Source organism: Panthera tigris, chromosome F2, assembly GCF_018350195.1.
Source record: "Panthera tigris isolate Pti1 chromosome F2, P.tigris_Pti1_mat1.1, whole genome shotgun sequence".
Taxonomy (NCBI): Eukaryota; Metazoa; Chordata; class Mammalia; order Carnivora; family Felidae; genus Panthera; species Panthera tigris.
The window spans coordinates 51,418,330-51,435,559 of NC_056676.1; the positions used below are offsets into that span (position 1 = coordinate 51,418,330).

The 17,230-nt window shown below is 33.4% G+C and overlaps 1 protein-coding gene across 9 annotated transcripts in view; it reads left to right on the forward strand.

Moving 5' to 3' along the window:
* The window catches only part of OXR1 (oxidation resistance 1), a 363,189-nt gene that overhangs the window by 318,219 nt on the left and 27,740 nt on the right, over nt 1-17,230 (forward strand). For 8 of the 9 annotated variants that reach the window (XM_042973624.1, XM_042973627.1, XM_042973626.1 and 5 more), the window contains 4 exons: nt 2,727-2,911; nt 5,892-6,649; nt 10,404-10,572; nt 11,946-12,108. In XM_042973624.1, coding sequence (XP_042829558.1) covers nt 2,727-2,911; nt 5,892-6,649; nt 10,404-10,572; nt 11,946-12,108 — 1,275 coding nt within the window. Of the gene's footprint in view, nt 1-2,337; nt 2,393-2,726; nt 2,912-5,891; nt 6,650-10,403; nt 10,573-11,945; nt 12,109-17,230 lie in introns of those variants that run through there. The other variant, XM_042973632.1, reaches the window with a different exon arrangement.

Consider the following 17,230-nt stretch of genomic DNA (forward strand, 5'->3'; position numbering starts at 1 on the left):
TTACTGTAGTAAAGGTTATTTATGTAAAAATTGTGGAAATTTATCAACAATAATTATAATAGTTAAATTAGAGTGGACTTAAGACTGAAAAAAAAGATCGGTACAAGCGTTTAGTCTGCTGGGATGGTTTCCCACATCATAGTTTTTTATCTTCTAGTATATACAGAAATATTATAGTGTAAGTGGTAACTTTTACAGACAGACTTTATTTTCTCCATGGAAGATTAGTCTGGTAATTGCACATAAAGGATTGACAGTTGTTAATACTAAAGAGAAATCTGTGATTAAAATTTCTGAAGGTCATGTGGATTATGAAGATATTTTAATTTGAAACCTCTGACTGTAACATGTTCTTGCTCCTGATAATATATCCAGATTTATGAAACAGTATTAAAAAGAATGAAGGGGGAATGCTTAACTATGAGTTTATGATTTCAAACTTGATCTTGGGTTAGATGAATTTCAGTAAGATTTCAAACTTGGTCTTGGGTTAGATGAGTTTGAATATAATTTCAAACTTGGTCTTGGGTTAGATGAATTTGAGCAGTTACTTTCTCAAAAGGTTTTTGTGAATTTTATGTTGAAGTAGTGTTTCTCGTGGCCAACTCTTGATTTGGGGGAGTAACATCTGACACAATACCTCAGAGTCCCACCTAGAGTCAGAGGAAGAGAAGCTTGAAGAATATGTTAGCACATCCTTCAATAGCAGCAAATGAGGGTGAATTCCTGGGAATTCACATTACCAGGTTGATCAGTCTAGTGTTAAGGGGCAGGGCTTTAAGCCTCTTCTAATCCAAGAAGTAGAAGCATAGTTTTTGAGAGGCTTTACACATGATTTCTGTAGTTATACTACTAAGAGTAGCAGTATTCTAGAATTAATAGGTATACTGAATTAAAGCATAATCATTAATACTGGGCCTTTTCTGTCACACATACCTAATAATCATTGTCTTTGCAAAAAAAAAAAAAAAGTGAAAGATAGTGTGTAATGTTATGCCAGTGAACCTGATATTATTCCATTATTTAAAACTAATGCTTACTTGAAATTTATGAAATCAAGGATGACCTGATGTTTTTCCGAAAACTTGGTGTTTGCTTTCCTTAATTCTTACTGATCTTGATTTTTCTTCTCAAATAACAAGTTTATACAGGACAAGATAGAGTAAGGAGGATAGAAGATCGGAAATCTTTAAGATTTTTACATTGTATATACTCTTTATTATCTATTGCGTAGGTTATCTGTGGCAATGTAAATGTCCCTACAACATACTTTACCATTACTCTTTGACTTCTGTTGGCATATGATCCAGGAATATAGACTGATATATATGAATCTATTTAAAATACCATTCAAAATATGATTAGGCCATGGATTATATAAAGTTACTCCCTACTTAGGTGGTCCCTGGTCTGAACTAAAACAAATGCTGTTTAGAGTTTTAGATCGATTCTTTTTTTGCCACCAAAACCCACCAAAATGCCTGCAAACACATATGCTTCTTTCCAATATTGCATGTAGCTACTACAAATAATAAGTATGTTTTATTATCTTGAACCATCTGCAATAACTTTTTTCCACTTACAGTTGGGTGACCATTTTAGGTAGAGTTTTCTGCTTTTAGTCTTTTACTTGATCATTTTTAATGGTAGTGTCTGTCATAACTTAAGTTTTATGTTTTTAAAGTTAAGCCAGGTAAAAGGTAAAAAGGTAAGCCAGAGCTGAATATGGACTTTGAAGGATGATATGATACCAATCAAGCGGGATTTGAGTTTTTCTTCTCCTTAATAGCTTCAGAAGAAAAGATGAGACAACTTTGAAGTAACTACTTACTTTATGTTTAGAATTCTGTCTGGCTTTACACTTTTATACTTACGGAATATGGTAATAGATAGGAGTTAAAATGGGATTAAGGAATATTTAGCACATTTGGAGTGACTGTAGTTTATACTCAAATGTGGAAGGATTTTAGTAAAAAGCACAGACTGCCTGGATTTTTAATCTTGATTCCTCTGCTTTTCAGTTAGCCATGTTATTTATTACTGAGGATAAGTTGTCTAGCCTCTCAACAACCTTAATTTTCCCATCAGTATAATCATCTCATAGCTATGATTGTGAAGATCAAATAGACAATGATTTATATAAAGTGTGATACATACAGAGCTTTCAATAAGTATTAGCTAATATTAGTGGGATCGGCTTCCTATGGATTTTAATTTGCTCCTTTTTAAATTGAGAGGTTGGACTCTTCGTATTTATATTGCTATTTATTAAATGTATTTGAAATTTCATAGTTTTTCGTGATTAAATTAAAATGATCACTATGCCTATTCTTACAGGTGAAGAAACTGAAACTTTGCATGCCCCAAGTCAAATAGCTAGGCAGTAACAGAGGCAAGTTGAAACAGAGACTTTTTTTAAAGAATATTTTAAAGAGATTATGCTATTTTTCCCTTGTATTGAATCATCAACACATAATTTATTAAACCTGCATCGTGTATATGAAACTATATTTGGTACCTCTAGTGAGGGAACAACACAGGAAGCAGAATGTAAATTAGTGTAAAACGTATAAAATGTTTTCATGACAGTGTCATAGTGCTTGAATGTACTACTTTTATATATAACAGAAGGCCTAACTTCAGAAGAAAAATAGTAAAAACAGCTAGACTACTTTGTGAAAATTTAAGCTTTGAAGATTAAATGTTATTGTCTTTTTTCATCTTAGGGCACAGTCAGTGGTGTGCTGCTGGTTACACCAAATAATATAATGTTTGATCCACATAAAACTGACCCTTTGGTTCAAGAGAATGGCTGTGAGGAATATGGCATCATGTGTCCAATGGAAGAGGTGATGTCAGCTGCAATGTACAAAGAAATTTTGGATAGCAAAATAAAGGAATCTTTACCCATGTAAGATTGGTATTTATTCTCTTTTGTGATTTTATTACATCTAGATAGTTGGCCCTTGTCGAATACTCTTTAGTATTTTTTTTATTATAACTGCTTTTCATTTTGTCAATAATGAAAAAGTATATGTAGTATTGAAAAGATTATTCTTAACACACCTTAAACAATTAGGAATTGTTTTAGGTTTATATTTGTATATTTTGTCAGAGAACTGGATGTTTAAAGTAACCTATAAACCTCATTTAATTTAGTGTTTACCAGCTCTTTTTATAAAGACACAGAATTTTAAATTATTTCTGTGACTAATATAAGGTAATACAAGTGAACTAGTGTAGCTTTCAGATTTTTCTTACAAGAGCCTGAAGAGTCCAGTGTGGGATATGGGGGAGATCACATGAGCATCATTCTTCCTCTGTTAATCTTGAAAGAGTTAACCTTGGAATATACTGGTCAAGGGATTTGTAGGATTCAAATAACATAGGTATAAGACTGCAACTCAGCACAGCCTTTGAAAGTGACGTGCTTGACCACAGGAATGACCAGAGAGAAAAAGGAGGAATAAGAAATAAAAGGGGAAGAAGACAGTATACCAAAAAAGGAAGGAGAAGAAGAAAGGAAGAAAATTGATATGTAACAAAAGAACACCCTCTATTCTTCCATACATACTTTGTCAACCATTTAAAAATGGCTTCACTTCAACTGAGCCAAAGATATATGTTCCTTTATTAGCCCACAGGGATGTGGATCATTGTTCTAAAATTAACTCGTGTGGTACAGAACTGCTTAGCTAGGAAAGGAGCAAATTATTTTTGTTTCTGAGGCAGAGTACATGAGTTGTTAGGATACCTGTGGTAGAATAAAATCCCTTATTCAAGAAGTGTCCATTATACTTTCCATCCAATAGATAGTATTTTGGCTTGGTAAACTCCTCTGTAGAGGTGCAGATAATTCCCAGAATATCCTCTACTTTAGTTATTTTTGTAGATCATCATCCAAAGTCACTTTGAGCAAGTAAGTATTGTTGAAGTGGGTGGAGGGATGAAACAAAGATAAAGGAGTAAAGGATTCGGTTAAAAGAAAAACAAGATTATATATGTATGCGTATATTGTCAGTCACGGTTGAGATTTTTATTATGATTCTTTGGGATTCTCTTATGCTGAATGATCTGTAAGTATTCCACCAGGATGATGTAGAGCTCCTCTTTTTTGCAGATCGCTATTTTATAATTTAGAATGTCACCTGGAAAGACCATACATTTGGTCCAAACATTTAAAAAATTCCTCCAAAAAGAAGCGTCTTTTCAGTTCTTGCCTTATAAATTAATTAAAAACATTATTTGGCAGCAAATCAGATAAATAAAGCAAGTAGTTTCGCAGAGTCATGTCATGTGTAGCAAAACTGACTTATAAGATTTGATTGATTTTCTTCCATCTTTTGCTTGGGAAGTTGATTTCAAAGGTATTGTTCTGGAACCGTGTTAAGTAGGAGCAGCATCATTAACAGAAATAAATATTTAGTCTTTTAGCATATTAACTGTGAAGGTTTTACAGCCTTTATTCAAACATATATTCTCTTACATTTATTAATTTTGTCTCTTACCTAAGGGTCTTAGTAAGCATCTGACTTCACCTCAGGTCATGATCTCACAGTTTGTGGGTTCGAGCCCCACGTCGGGCTCTGTGCTGACAGCTCAGAGCCTGGAGCCTGTTTCAAATTCTGTGTCTTGTTCTCTCTCTCTGCCCCTCCCCTGTTCATGCTCTGCCTCTGTCTTAAAAAAATAAATAAACATTAAAAAAAAAGTTTAAAAAAAGTAAATGTTCATATACAGTTTCTCAAAATTTTGCCTTTTGCCAAGTTCCAAGACCCTATATATGCAATTTGAATGGATCACCAGTAGATGACACTATTACATTTTTAATAGCACAAATCACGTGCTTGTGTCTCCTAAGGTGAATCAGATATAAGGGAGGGAGAGAGATATATGAATTGTAATTCAACTAACACCTTTTTAAAAAATACATTTTACCTATTCTAGTTATAAAAATTGTACATACTTCTATGAAATTTGAAAAATATCAAAAAAGAATAAAAGTATTATCCAGCTTCACCATCCAGAGACAGCCAGTTATTTTTGTTTCAGCTTACATTCCTGTTTTTTTCTATTCTTAAACAAATGTTCTTGGTTTCTCCACTCAGAACTACTATAATTTCCTTTTGTCACAAACTGCTTTTAACCATCATTTTAAATTTCTGACTTTTATTTCATGCTTTATATAGATGTTTATACTATCTCCTTATAGAACTTAAACTATCTAACTTTGAACACTAGTGCTCGTATCTACAAATGCCATTAAATATGGAAGTCTTAATAGAATATAAACCATTCACATATCTAGTATCTGAACCTTTAGATGAACAAGTTTTCTCTGAATTAAGAGTGGTTTCTGGTAGCCTGAAGAATTCCAGTAAGTACTGCCTCAGTTCTATTCCAGTTGGTCTTCAGCTTTGCATTTTAGCCTAATATTTTAGTGCAATCTCTATTCAAATAGATTACAAATATCTATGTAAATAAATAAGCACTGGGTGTTCATGTATCCATGTGGGTAATATCAAATGTATTTTTTTCTTTATCAAGACATTTAAAATTTTAATCAAAATTTTATCTAAGCTAATTTTCCATATTCCATTAATGAATAATTTTTAGTGTAGAATTATAGCTTCACCCAAAAGTTACATCTTCAACCTCTTTTCAGGTAGATGAATTCAATTTGGAAATCTTACATTGATGTTTCCCAGATCTTAAATTATTGCAAAAGCTTGACTTAATTATTTGGCCTATCAGTATAAATCAAATTTTGATATGCTATTAAGTGATATATCCCTTTTAGAGAAACCTTTTTAGTACTAATTGAGTGTTAAGTTTGTGGGAAATAAAATACTGCAACTTAAAAAGTAATAACTTTTAATTTTGTTTATTAACAGAGAGATAGATCAGTTATCAGGAAGGGATTTCTGCCATTTAAAGAAAATGACAAGAAGTAATACTGATGAAATAGACTCAAGAACCCGTGATGCAGGTAATGATAGTGCCAGCACTGCTCCCAGGAGCACCGAGGAGTCTCTTTCTGAAGATGTGTTCACAGAATCGGAACTCTCTCCTATACGAGAGGAGCTTGTCTCTTCAGATGAGCTTCGACAAGATAAATCATCTGGTGCGTCATCAGAATCTGTGCAAACTGTCAATCAAAGTGGTGGAGAATGTTTAACAGCCATATCAGAGTCTTCTACTACTACTGATCACTTAAAATCTGATTCTGGACATTCTACAAATGAAGTTGGGACTTCTTCTCTTAAAACAGATGTAAATAATCTTGAAAAGGCCATTAAGGAAGGAGATCAGGCTACAGATAATTTTCAAGAGATACCAGGCTCTAAAGAACAAAGCACAAGTATAAAAGGAAATGCAGACCAGGATTTTCTTAATGAGAATTCACTACATCAGGAAGAGGGTGAAAAAGAAAGTATATCTTTTGGGGAAGCAGCAGGTTTTAAACAAAAGCAAACTGTCAACAAAGGAAAACAAGGAAAGGAACAAAATCTGGACTCCGAGGCAGAGGTAGAAGAACTCCGGAAACTCTGGAAAACCCATACTATGCAACAGACTAAGCAGCAAAGGGAAAATATTCAACAGGTGTCACAAAAAGAAATTAAGCATAAAATAGCAACTGCTGATATAGAAGGTAAGTGTTAAGGAATATATAAAGTTAATTCATCTTACTGCATATTGTCTTCCTCCTTCCTCACGGACTAAAAAGCTGCTGTATCATAGGCCACTCTGAAGGACAATCTAGTGGCCCTTGACTGCTACTTTTCTCCAGGGATAAGTATATGGTGTCTAGTTCCTAGTCTTGTCTTTCCTTATCCCATGGCGGATTATACACATAATGAGCATCTTTTCCACCATGTGTACACCCTCCTGTGTTCTATCTTTAAACAATTAATTTCTTGAAAATGCACACAAGTTCTGGAATACCTTTGATTTCTCCATTTCTCTTAGTTCTTGGTATGTTACCTCATTAAAATGTCTTTTTTCATTACGCATAAAATAATGTAATTGCAGTTTGTAATTGTAATAGTGTAATTGCCAAAGTTTGTAATTGTACCTTTTTTTAAAAAAGCGTAATTAGACGTACAAATTTATTTCTGAAATTATTCCAAGTATCTGGAAGTTCATCATTGTCTGATTAAACATTTCCCTTTATAAAGCACCAAGAATAATAAATTAAAACGCCATTTCTCTTTCAGTTTGGTTTTTAGTAGTTTACTTAGTGAAAAGTAGACCATGTTGTTTTCTAATGTGCACTGCTTCCACTTAATACGTAATGGGGTGTACTTCAGGGAACCTAGCCAGCATTTCTGATATTCTGGCAGAATATTGATTCTAATCAATCCAATTTATGTATGAAATTATAAAACTTAAATTCAATAATTTATTGCTGAAATAAAGTTTACCGTAGTAACCATTTTTAAGTGTAAATTTTAGTGGCATTAAGTACCTTCATGTTGTGCAGTCATCACCGCTAGCCATTTCCAGAACTTTATCATCTTTCCAAACAGAAAAGGTATCCTGCACCCGTGAAGTAGTAACTCCTCATTCTCCCCTCCCCTCCCCTCACCTCCTGGCAACCACCATTCTACTTTTTGTCTCTGTGAACTTCTGTCTATATATGAGGCAACTCATATAAGTGGAGTCATAACAATATTTGTTCTTCTGTACGTGGCTTATTACCCCTAGCACAATGACTTTTAAGTTTTATCTTTGGTGTGGCATGTATGAAAATTTGCTTCTTTTTAAAGCTGAATAATACTCTATTATGCAGTTGACCCTTGAACAACATGGGTTTGAACTGTGCAGGTCCCCTTATACATGATTTTTTTTTTATTACAGTACAATACTGTAAATGTATTTTTTTCTTATGATTTTCTTTTCTTTTTTCTTTTTTTTTTTTAATATTTATTTATTTTTGAGAGAGAGTGTGTGAGTCGGGGAGGGGCAGAGAGAGAGGGAGACACAGAATCTGAAGCAGGCTCCAGGCTCTGAGCTGTCTGCCCAGAGCCTGATGCAGGGTTCGAACTCGTGGAACCATGAGATCATGACCTAAGCCAAAGTCAGTCGCTTAACCAACTGAGCCACCCAGCCACCTCATGATTTTCTTTTTTTAATGTTTATTTTGAGAAAGAGAGCACACAAGCAGGGGAGGGGCAGGGAGAGAGACAGAGACAGAGAGAGAGGGAATATGAATCCCAAGCAAGCTCCCCACTGTCAGCACGGAGCCGATGCGGGGCTTGAACTCAAACTGTGAGATCATGACCTGAGCCAAAATCAAGTCAGATGCTTAATGCACACATGTACCCGTTAGGATTTTCTTAACATTTTCTTTTCTCTAGCTTACTTTATTGTAAGAATACAGAGTATAATACATATAACATACAAAACCTGTGTGAATCAAGTGTTTATATTATGGGTAAAGCTTCCAGTCAACAGTAGGCTATTAGTAGTTAAGTTTTGGGTGAGTCAAACGTTATATGCAGATTTTTGACTGTGTTGGGGGTTGGTGTCCATAACCTTGTCTCATTCAAGGGTTAACTAAACATAACACATTGTTTTTATGTATGTACATTTGGGTTGTTTCCACCTTTTGGCCATTGTGAATAATGCTGCTCTGAACATTAGTGTACAAATATCTGCTCAGATCCATCTTTTCCATTTTTTTTGGATATATACCCAACAGTAGATTAGCTGGATCCTATGGTATTTCTCTGTTTAATTTTTTGAGGAACGCCCAAACTGTTTTCACAGTGGCTGCACATTTTATATTTCCACCAGCAATACATCAGAGTTTGGTTCAGTTTTTAAAATACGTACTGAATTTTCTTTGCACCATCTTTTTTAGATATCCTAATGATCTAAAGATTGTATTCAGTAGATGTTAAAGAATTAATTTGCTCAAAATTCTATAAAAGATTGAATATGAATAGTTCCTTTGTAATACCTTTTTCCTTATTCAGAACTAATGTTCATTAAAGAACATTTGACAAGTATAGGAAATTTTTAGAAAATTGATAAAAATTACCTGAAATTCATCAATGAAATACTCATTGTTAACAATTGTTACATTTATTTTTGGTGTGTATGTGTGTATACACACACATTTAAATACACATGTATACGATTTTGATAATTGTAAGTATCTATACATAGATATTTTTTATATAAAATCAGGATGATAGTGTTGTATCCTTTGTTTACTTAATATTTTGTGTCATGAATAATTTCCCAAGTCATTATAGTTTTTGAAAATATGGTTTTTAATGGCCCTATATTTTAACAACTTGCATATTGTTAAGACATTCAATTGTTATTAACAATTCATGTTATTTCCTGTCTTTGATACTGTAAAGAATGCTGGTGTGAATATCTTTATTTGATATCCTTGTGTCTTACGGTTGCCTTATATTTTGAAACCTTTGAAAAAGATAAAGTGAGGGATTCTGTTTAACCTAATGTGGTAGATTACTTTCATTTTAGTGGGGTTTTGGGGTGTGGGATATGATGTTAAGTAGCTAGAAGTTCTGTCATAGGGAAATAATCCAGGTTTCTAATTTTTAGTGACTTTATAATATAGCATGATTTAATAGGTACACAGCTGTGGAATATATTTGTGGGGAAAATGGTAAAGGTTCACTCTTTTAATCAGATGCAAATATTGGGGCTCATATAGATTATGCACCTTTTGCAGTATTGTACAGAAGAAAGCCATGACTAGTACCCAGCTCTCCTGACTGTAAAGTGCTTATTCTTCCATAGTATGCCAACTTCGGAAACATCATGTCCAAAATCCTGAATTCATTCATAGTGTCAGACCCTCAGTGTACCTTACGTCGGTATCTCTATTTGGGAAGTTAGAGATAATTCAGGCTTAATAAACTGTCCAGATGGCTGAGTCCAGCATATTTTTGACTGTTATATCATATATATGTAAAAGCTTCAGAAACTTTTTTTAGTAAATTTTTGTTTATTACAACTATATGAAAAGTAAACCTTTAAAAGTTCTGCAAATATTTTCAGATATTATTCTAGAAGGTTGATAGAGAACATGCAGAAAATTCTGTTTGTGCATATAATTACTTTAATATGGTTGTTCCCCACAAAAATTTAATAGAAGAGTTGCTGAAACTTTCACATTTTTTTCTTAATGCGCTTAGACATACTTTCAGTTCATTACTTGGGTGCTAGTTCATTGGTCTGGTTGTACCTGTCACTTTACCTTTGGAAGAAAATAAAAGTTCCTTAAAATTCATCTAAGTAAGTGTCAGTAAATTAAAATTTTATTCTATATTTGTTAGAAGTTTGGAGATAAACATCACTTTATCTGAATTTTTTAAGCATGGTATATGAGAATGGAATGAATTCTATTTGTATCTCATTTCTAGGTTCTGCACTTTTAAAAGAAAAGAGAAGGCATCGATTGCATAAGTTCTTATGTCTCAGAGTTGGAAAGCCAATGAGGAAAACATTTGTTTCTCAAGCAAGTGCAACAATGCAACAGTATGCACAGAGAGATAAGAAACACGAATATTGGTTTGCTGTGCCACAAGAAAGGTAAAAAACAAAAACATTATTGAGACTGCTTGAATTAAAATTATCTTACATATCACTTAACACCAGTAGAAAAGTACTTTTAAAAACTTGACATCAAATCTTTTAAAAATAATTTAACTCCTATTGTGTTTTTTAATTTACCCCCCTTTTTTTTAATACATTTTTTTTTTGAGAGAGCATGAGCTGGGTAGGGGCAGTAGAGAGGGGGGGGACAAAGGATCCAAAGTAGGCTCTGTGCTGCTGCTCCATGCTGACAGCAGGGAGCCCAGTGTGCGGCTCAGACTCATGAACTGAGATCATGACCTGAGCCGAAGTCTGATGCTTAACAGACTAAACCACCTAGGTGTCCCTTAACTTACCCCAGTTTAAATTTTATTCCTCTTTGTGGTTTAATGCAAAAAAAAAAAAAAAAAAAAAAAAGGTAAATTTTAGGTAGCTAAAATGTCATAGAGCAAGAAGTTTCATCAAAATATTAAATAGTATGGTTCTTGGGGCGCCTGGGTGGCTCAGTCGGTTAAGCGTCCGACTTCGGCTCAGGTCATGATCTCACGGTCCGTGAGTTCGAGCCCCGCGTTGGGCTCTCTGCTGACAGCTCAGAGCCTGGAGCCTGTTTCTGCTTCTGTGTCTCCCTCTCTCTCTGACCCTCCCCCGTTCATGCTCTGTCTCTGTCTCAAAAATAAATAAAAAAAATAAAAATAAAAAAAATAAATAGTATGGTTCTTACCTCAAGGTAGGTAATGATCTATAATCACTTATCCCTGCTAATTGATAGCCACAAACATAGATATTTGAAATGTGTGTTTGATCCTCAAATAAGTTTATCAGGGATTTAATTATCTTTTGTAACAGCAGGTTTTGCTATGGTAAACAAAATTGAAAATGGAGAAAGAGACTTAAAAGATTAGATCATCTGTTTCTGAACCAAGAATGCATTGTGTGTTCTTAGTATGATTTAAAAGTTAAGCACATTAAATTTTTATTGACTTGGGAAAATTTTGTGTAATGTCCACATTTATAAATTGTTTATTTCTGTTTTAGATAATTAGGTCATTGTGTGAATGAGGTCACGATCACAGGTTCAATTTCCCTTCCCATCACTAGTTTCTTTAAAGATAAACCTTATCATGGGTAGCATCTGAGCTTACTCAAAAACATGCCAAGGAAAATCTTAATAGTTTTCTGAGAACAATTTGACAGAATACAGCCAAGTAAATTTTTTTTGAGTTAATGTCTTCCTGACATTAGGCTTTGTTATCTCCTTAAATAAAGCATAGTATATTTTGTATTTTAAGTCTTCAAGTTTTGTGAAGATATTTAACAAATACCATTTTGTAAATGCTAGGTCTATTATTAATAGTCACTTGTTCTAACAGGACAGACCACTTGTATGCCTTCTTCATTCAGTGGAGTCCAGAAATATATGCAGAAGATACTGGTGAATGTACCAGAGAACCTGGATTTATAGTAGTAAAAAAGCTTGAAGAATCTGAAACAAATGAGGATTCTACTAATGAAGCTGCAGCCAGAGAATGGGAGGTAAGGAGAAACATGTGCAGATTTTTTGTGGATCTTTTTTACTTCGTGTGAATTTATAGCTTTATAGTAGTACAGGCAAAGTCAAGTGATCTTTGCACAAAAGGATAATTTTTAAAGGTTTATTTTCCTTGTATACATGTTTATTGAATGAATCTGATTAGTGACCTTGGTTTACTATTTATTATTTTCCTTTTGACTTAAAATATTAGAGAAGCAACTTATCAACGATAAAATGACTTATTGAGTATATTTTAGAGTACTAATTACTGTTTTACTAATTTTTATAAAACATTTATTTCTGATCTGATTCCTTTTAATATTATTTCCTGCACAGAAGAAGTACACTAGTCATTTGACACGTTCATTCAAATTAGCACTGCTTTCTAAGTTCATTCCCAAGCATTATTTTGAAATGAATTTACATTAACGCTAGGGAATTAAGCTTAGGCTAATTTTACAAAGTGTAAAAATTTCACATGCTCAGATTTACTGAACTTGTTTAAATGGCCAGAATAACACTAATTAGCTTTCTGTAACCTCTTGGAAATACATCTTTTAATATTACATATAATGTTTTACCTGCTTTGTCTTATCAGATTGATGGGGTGGCAAAATCTGTTTTTTCTGTTGTGGTTGCTTGGATTAATGTCTTCTTGATGCATTAGAAAATATAGAGCAGATGCTAAAATGTGATACTATGTGGGATTAAATTTTGTTATCCATTTGGTGTTAATGTTTGTGGTTTATGTGATATGAATTTATGGTGCATGTACTTATTAACATGTATAATGATTAAAGGTATACATGGCAAGTCTTTCATTTAAAATGTGAACCTGATTTTGAATTAAGTTCATTTCGTGTAGTCTGTTCAGCATCAATTTGTACTGTAACTCCAATATTATGGAGGGAAAGAAGTAACATATATTGAATATTTATTTTGGGTTCTTTAATACTTTAACTAACATTATTAATCTTCATACCAGCTTTATTCACAGTAGGCCCCAAACTGGAAACAACCTGAATGCCTCCTATCAGGAGAATGGATAAATAAATTTTGGAAAATTCATGAAATTCCAAATAACATAGCAGTAAAAAAGATCTGCTTGCATAGGCAACAACATGGATGAATCTCATAGATAATGTGTTTAATTAAAGAAATCAAGCCAGGCATAAAAGAGTATATACTATATAATTACATTTACATGAAGTTCAACAAGGCAGAACTAATCAAAAGTCCATCAAACTGCCGGTTTCTGGGGGTTGAGAGAGTCACTAGGGACAAGAAGGAACTTTTATAGAGTACTGGAAATATTCTGTATTTATTCTGGGTGAAGCTTAGTTACATGGGTGTTGACATACGTAAATAGTCTCTGTGTATTTAAAATTCGTTTTAGGAAGCTTTTAAAATAGAAGATCAAAGACGGGTACTTGTACTATGGTAGCAACAGTTGAAGGTGGAGTGGAAGGTGATGAAATTAAGTTTTTAAAGCAGGTATTATTACCTAGGTATTAAGACAGTATTTAATGACATCTACATAACATTGAAGTTTCTAACTTGAGTGGCAAGGTGGGTGGCAATATTTTCAATCAGGTAATGGACTTTTCTCCATTGGAGTTGGAGCACTTAACCTTGGAAGTGATAGACTGTCTGGTTGATTATTTGATTATTAACTATTTTGATTCAAAGGAATTGCCTCAGTTCTTGTGGCAGATTCTGCAAGTTGAAATTTCTAAAGAAGAAATAAATGTCTCCTCACTTGTTTTCAACAAGAATTAATTCAAATAAAAAGTAAATGGCAGAGAAAAAAATTAATTTTAGAAACTTTTTGCTGTGTTGTCTAGGAACAGTCCTGTACTGTCTAGTCTGGTAGCCACATGTTTACTGTGTGGCTATTTTGTACTTGAAATGTGGCTAATGCAACTAAGGGATTGAATTTTTAATTTTTCTTAATTTTAGTTAAATTTTAACGTGGATACTTGATTCAGCTATTGGATAAGTTTTTAATACTTTTGGAATAACTAGGATAAATGAATTTTCCACTGTAAGTCTTATGAAATCTAAATAAATCTAAATCTAAACACCATTAGGTATTTCCTGTGAAAATTTAATGTCTGACTTGAGGGGTGCTGTAGTGCAGAACATACGAATTCCTATAGGTACAATAGTTACTGCCCACAGGTAGCTATTCAGCACTTTTGGAATGTGGCTAGTATGAATTAACATGTTCCCTGTAAATACAAACTATATACTGGATTTTAAAGATCTAGAATTAAAAGAAAAATGTAAAATATCATTAATTTTTATATTGATTATGTTGAAATGACAGTATTTTAGATATATTGAGTTAAGTAAAAAACAGTTATTTTAACTTTTTTTTAATGGATTTGCTAGAAAATTTATAATCGCATATTGCTTTTTTTTTATTTATACATTGGGAAAACTTTTGCATATGATTAACTTACTCTGCTCCAACTTCTCTTCTGTGTGAGTCCTGTCCCTCTCCCATTGTAAGCGCCGTGAGGGCAGGATTTTGTCAGCTTCATACATGACTGTGTTCTCAGAGCTAAAAACAATGCAAGCATATAATTCATTCTCAATATTATTTTTATATTACTGTTTATTGGATTAAGGAATAAATTTGGGCATAGATTAAAATAGGATATAAAAGTTTTGCTCATTTTTCATGATAGTCTACATCCTAAAATAAGTTCTTATGCCAGTTGTAGTAAATCGGTCATAAATTTATAGATGCTGGAAGTTAGAATTAACTGGCAGTTCAGCCTCTCCTATTTTACACTGTTCTTTGTTCTGCTTTAACATAATTCCGTGGTAGAGTTTATCACCTCAAAGGGCAGTACTTTTCATTTTAGGAGAACTCTGTTAGAAAGTTCTTTCTTAATAGTGAGTTTAAAGAAACATATCTCTATAAGTGTAATCCATTTGTTTTTGTTCTTCTGATGCACATCAGCAACAAATGTTCTCTATATACTATGATAATCTGAAAATATTTATTCTTTAATCTTCCAGGATTATTTTCCCTGGTGTCTCCACTGTTTATTAACTCTTCATAGATTCAACATTACCTTCATCATTACTCTCAAATGTGTTAAAATTTAATCCAAACTATGGCACCCCAAATTACTAAAATGTGCACTTAAGATACCAAGAAAAATTCTATAATATTTGAAATAAATTCAGTTCTGAAATATGCACATTGAAAGTCCTATTTGTTTTTCAATTTCTAATGTTCTTAAATTAAGTTCTTTTTAAAAAAAATTTTAATATTTACGTTTATGTATATTGGAGAGAGAGAGAATGTGCACGTGAGTGGGGGGAAGGGCAGAGAGAGAGAAGGAGACACAGAATCTGGAGCAGGCTGCAGGCTCTGAGCAGGCTGTCAGCACAGAGCCTGATGCAGGGCTCGAACCCACAAACTGTGAGATCGTGACCTGAGCTGAAGTTGGATGCTTAACTGACTGAGCCACCCAGGCGCCCCTAATGTTTGTTTATTTTTGAGAGAGAAAAAGTGACACAGCGTGACAAGGGAAGTATTCTAATGACATTTCAACAAAGTATTGGAAGGTTTTAAGGTAAAGGTGGGGAAAGATGCCTATTGGCACTATTTACTGATGATAGTGCCTTGATTTGATAAACAAACAAAAATAGAGATAAATAGTATAATGAAGTTGCATATACCAATCACTGTGCTTTATCAACTTATTCTATGATCCTTCCTTTTCCCCAGTTCGCATTTCTTCAAATGTCATAAATATGTTTAAAATATATGTAACATGAATGTATTTTTATGATTTGTTCTTTGAATCAGGATGCAACTAAGCTCCAAATGTTTCAGTCAGTTAAAATGTCTCCTAAGTCTCTGTAAATGTAGATTCTCTATTTCTTTGCTGTGCTTTGTTTTTTTCCTTGTAATTTTCATTTTTAAGAAATCAGTTTTTTTTTTCTCTAGGATGTCCTACAGTCTAGATTTTGCTGATAGCTTCCCCACAGTGTTATCAAAATGTTATTCTGTCTTAGATCTAGAGCAACCCATCTAATCATAGACTGTCATCTTTATTTTACAGATAATTTCTCTAAACTTGTTTCTTACTTAGCCCAAATCCTCTTTGTAGCAAATCATAATAGTTAATCGGTAATTCAGAGCCTATAGTCCTTTTCACCATACCAAATTCTCAGTCTTGGCAGAAACTTTTAATCATTTGGGGGAGCTTTCAAAACTTACTGCCTCAGGGTCACCTCAGACCAAGTCAAAGTCCGTATTCTGTACAGCTCCTTAGGTGATGACATTGTACAATAAAAGGGGAAAAACCACTCTGCTATCCCATGTCATCACTTCACATGTTGTGTTAAACATATGCAATGCTAAGACTGTGGAACATTCTTTCACACTACATTGACCATACTGTAATTTAATTTTCATGTTCCTGTCATGGAAGTTCCATTGTATAAAATATTTTTCAAAAAATTCCTCTTACTTTGTGTGTTGCATCTGCATACCTAAAACATAAATTTGGTTCACTATGGAGAATGGTTTAATTATTTTATGCCTTGATTTTTAAAAGCATATTGTTTCTTTGTTTTGTTTGTTTGTTTGTTTTATCAATAACAGTCAGGCAGAATTACTTCAGGCATAGCTCCCTTTATACACCAAAAGATTTTTATCATATTGTGTACTTAGAGGCACTACAAGGAGAGGGAAACCAAAAAACATACCAGGCTGTGAGTCATTCATCACCACCTCTTGAACTTGTCCATCAAATACCTTTTGAAGTTTGATGTACTTGACAAGTGCCCAAGAATCTAATAGTATAGTCTAATGCAGTGGCTACCCTGATAAGCTTAAAATACCTTTGAAGCCTGTCTTTAAGACTCATGTGAATTTTGCATTCATCTTTTAAATTTATCTGTTGTATTATAAATGGAATTTTTAAAATTTCTTATCATGAAATGAAAGTGATACTACAGTAATGTAAGTCAATTTTATTCTGTCACCAAGTACCACATGGCTCATGACTGCACCCTTCAGGTGGTATTACCTCAACCCCAAGTACCAACTTCAAGAGACTCTCATTTAGAATCCTCCAAAAGTTTTGGGTTTCAAAG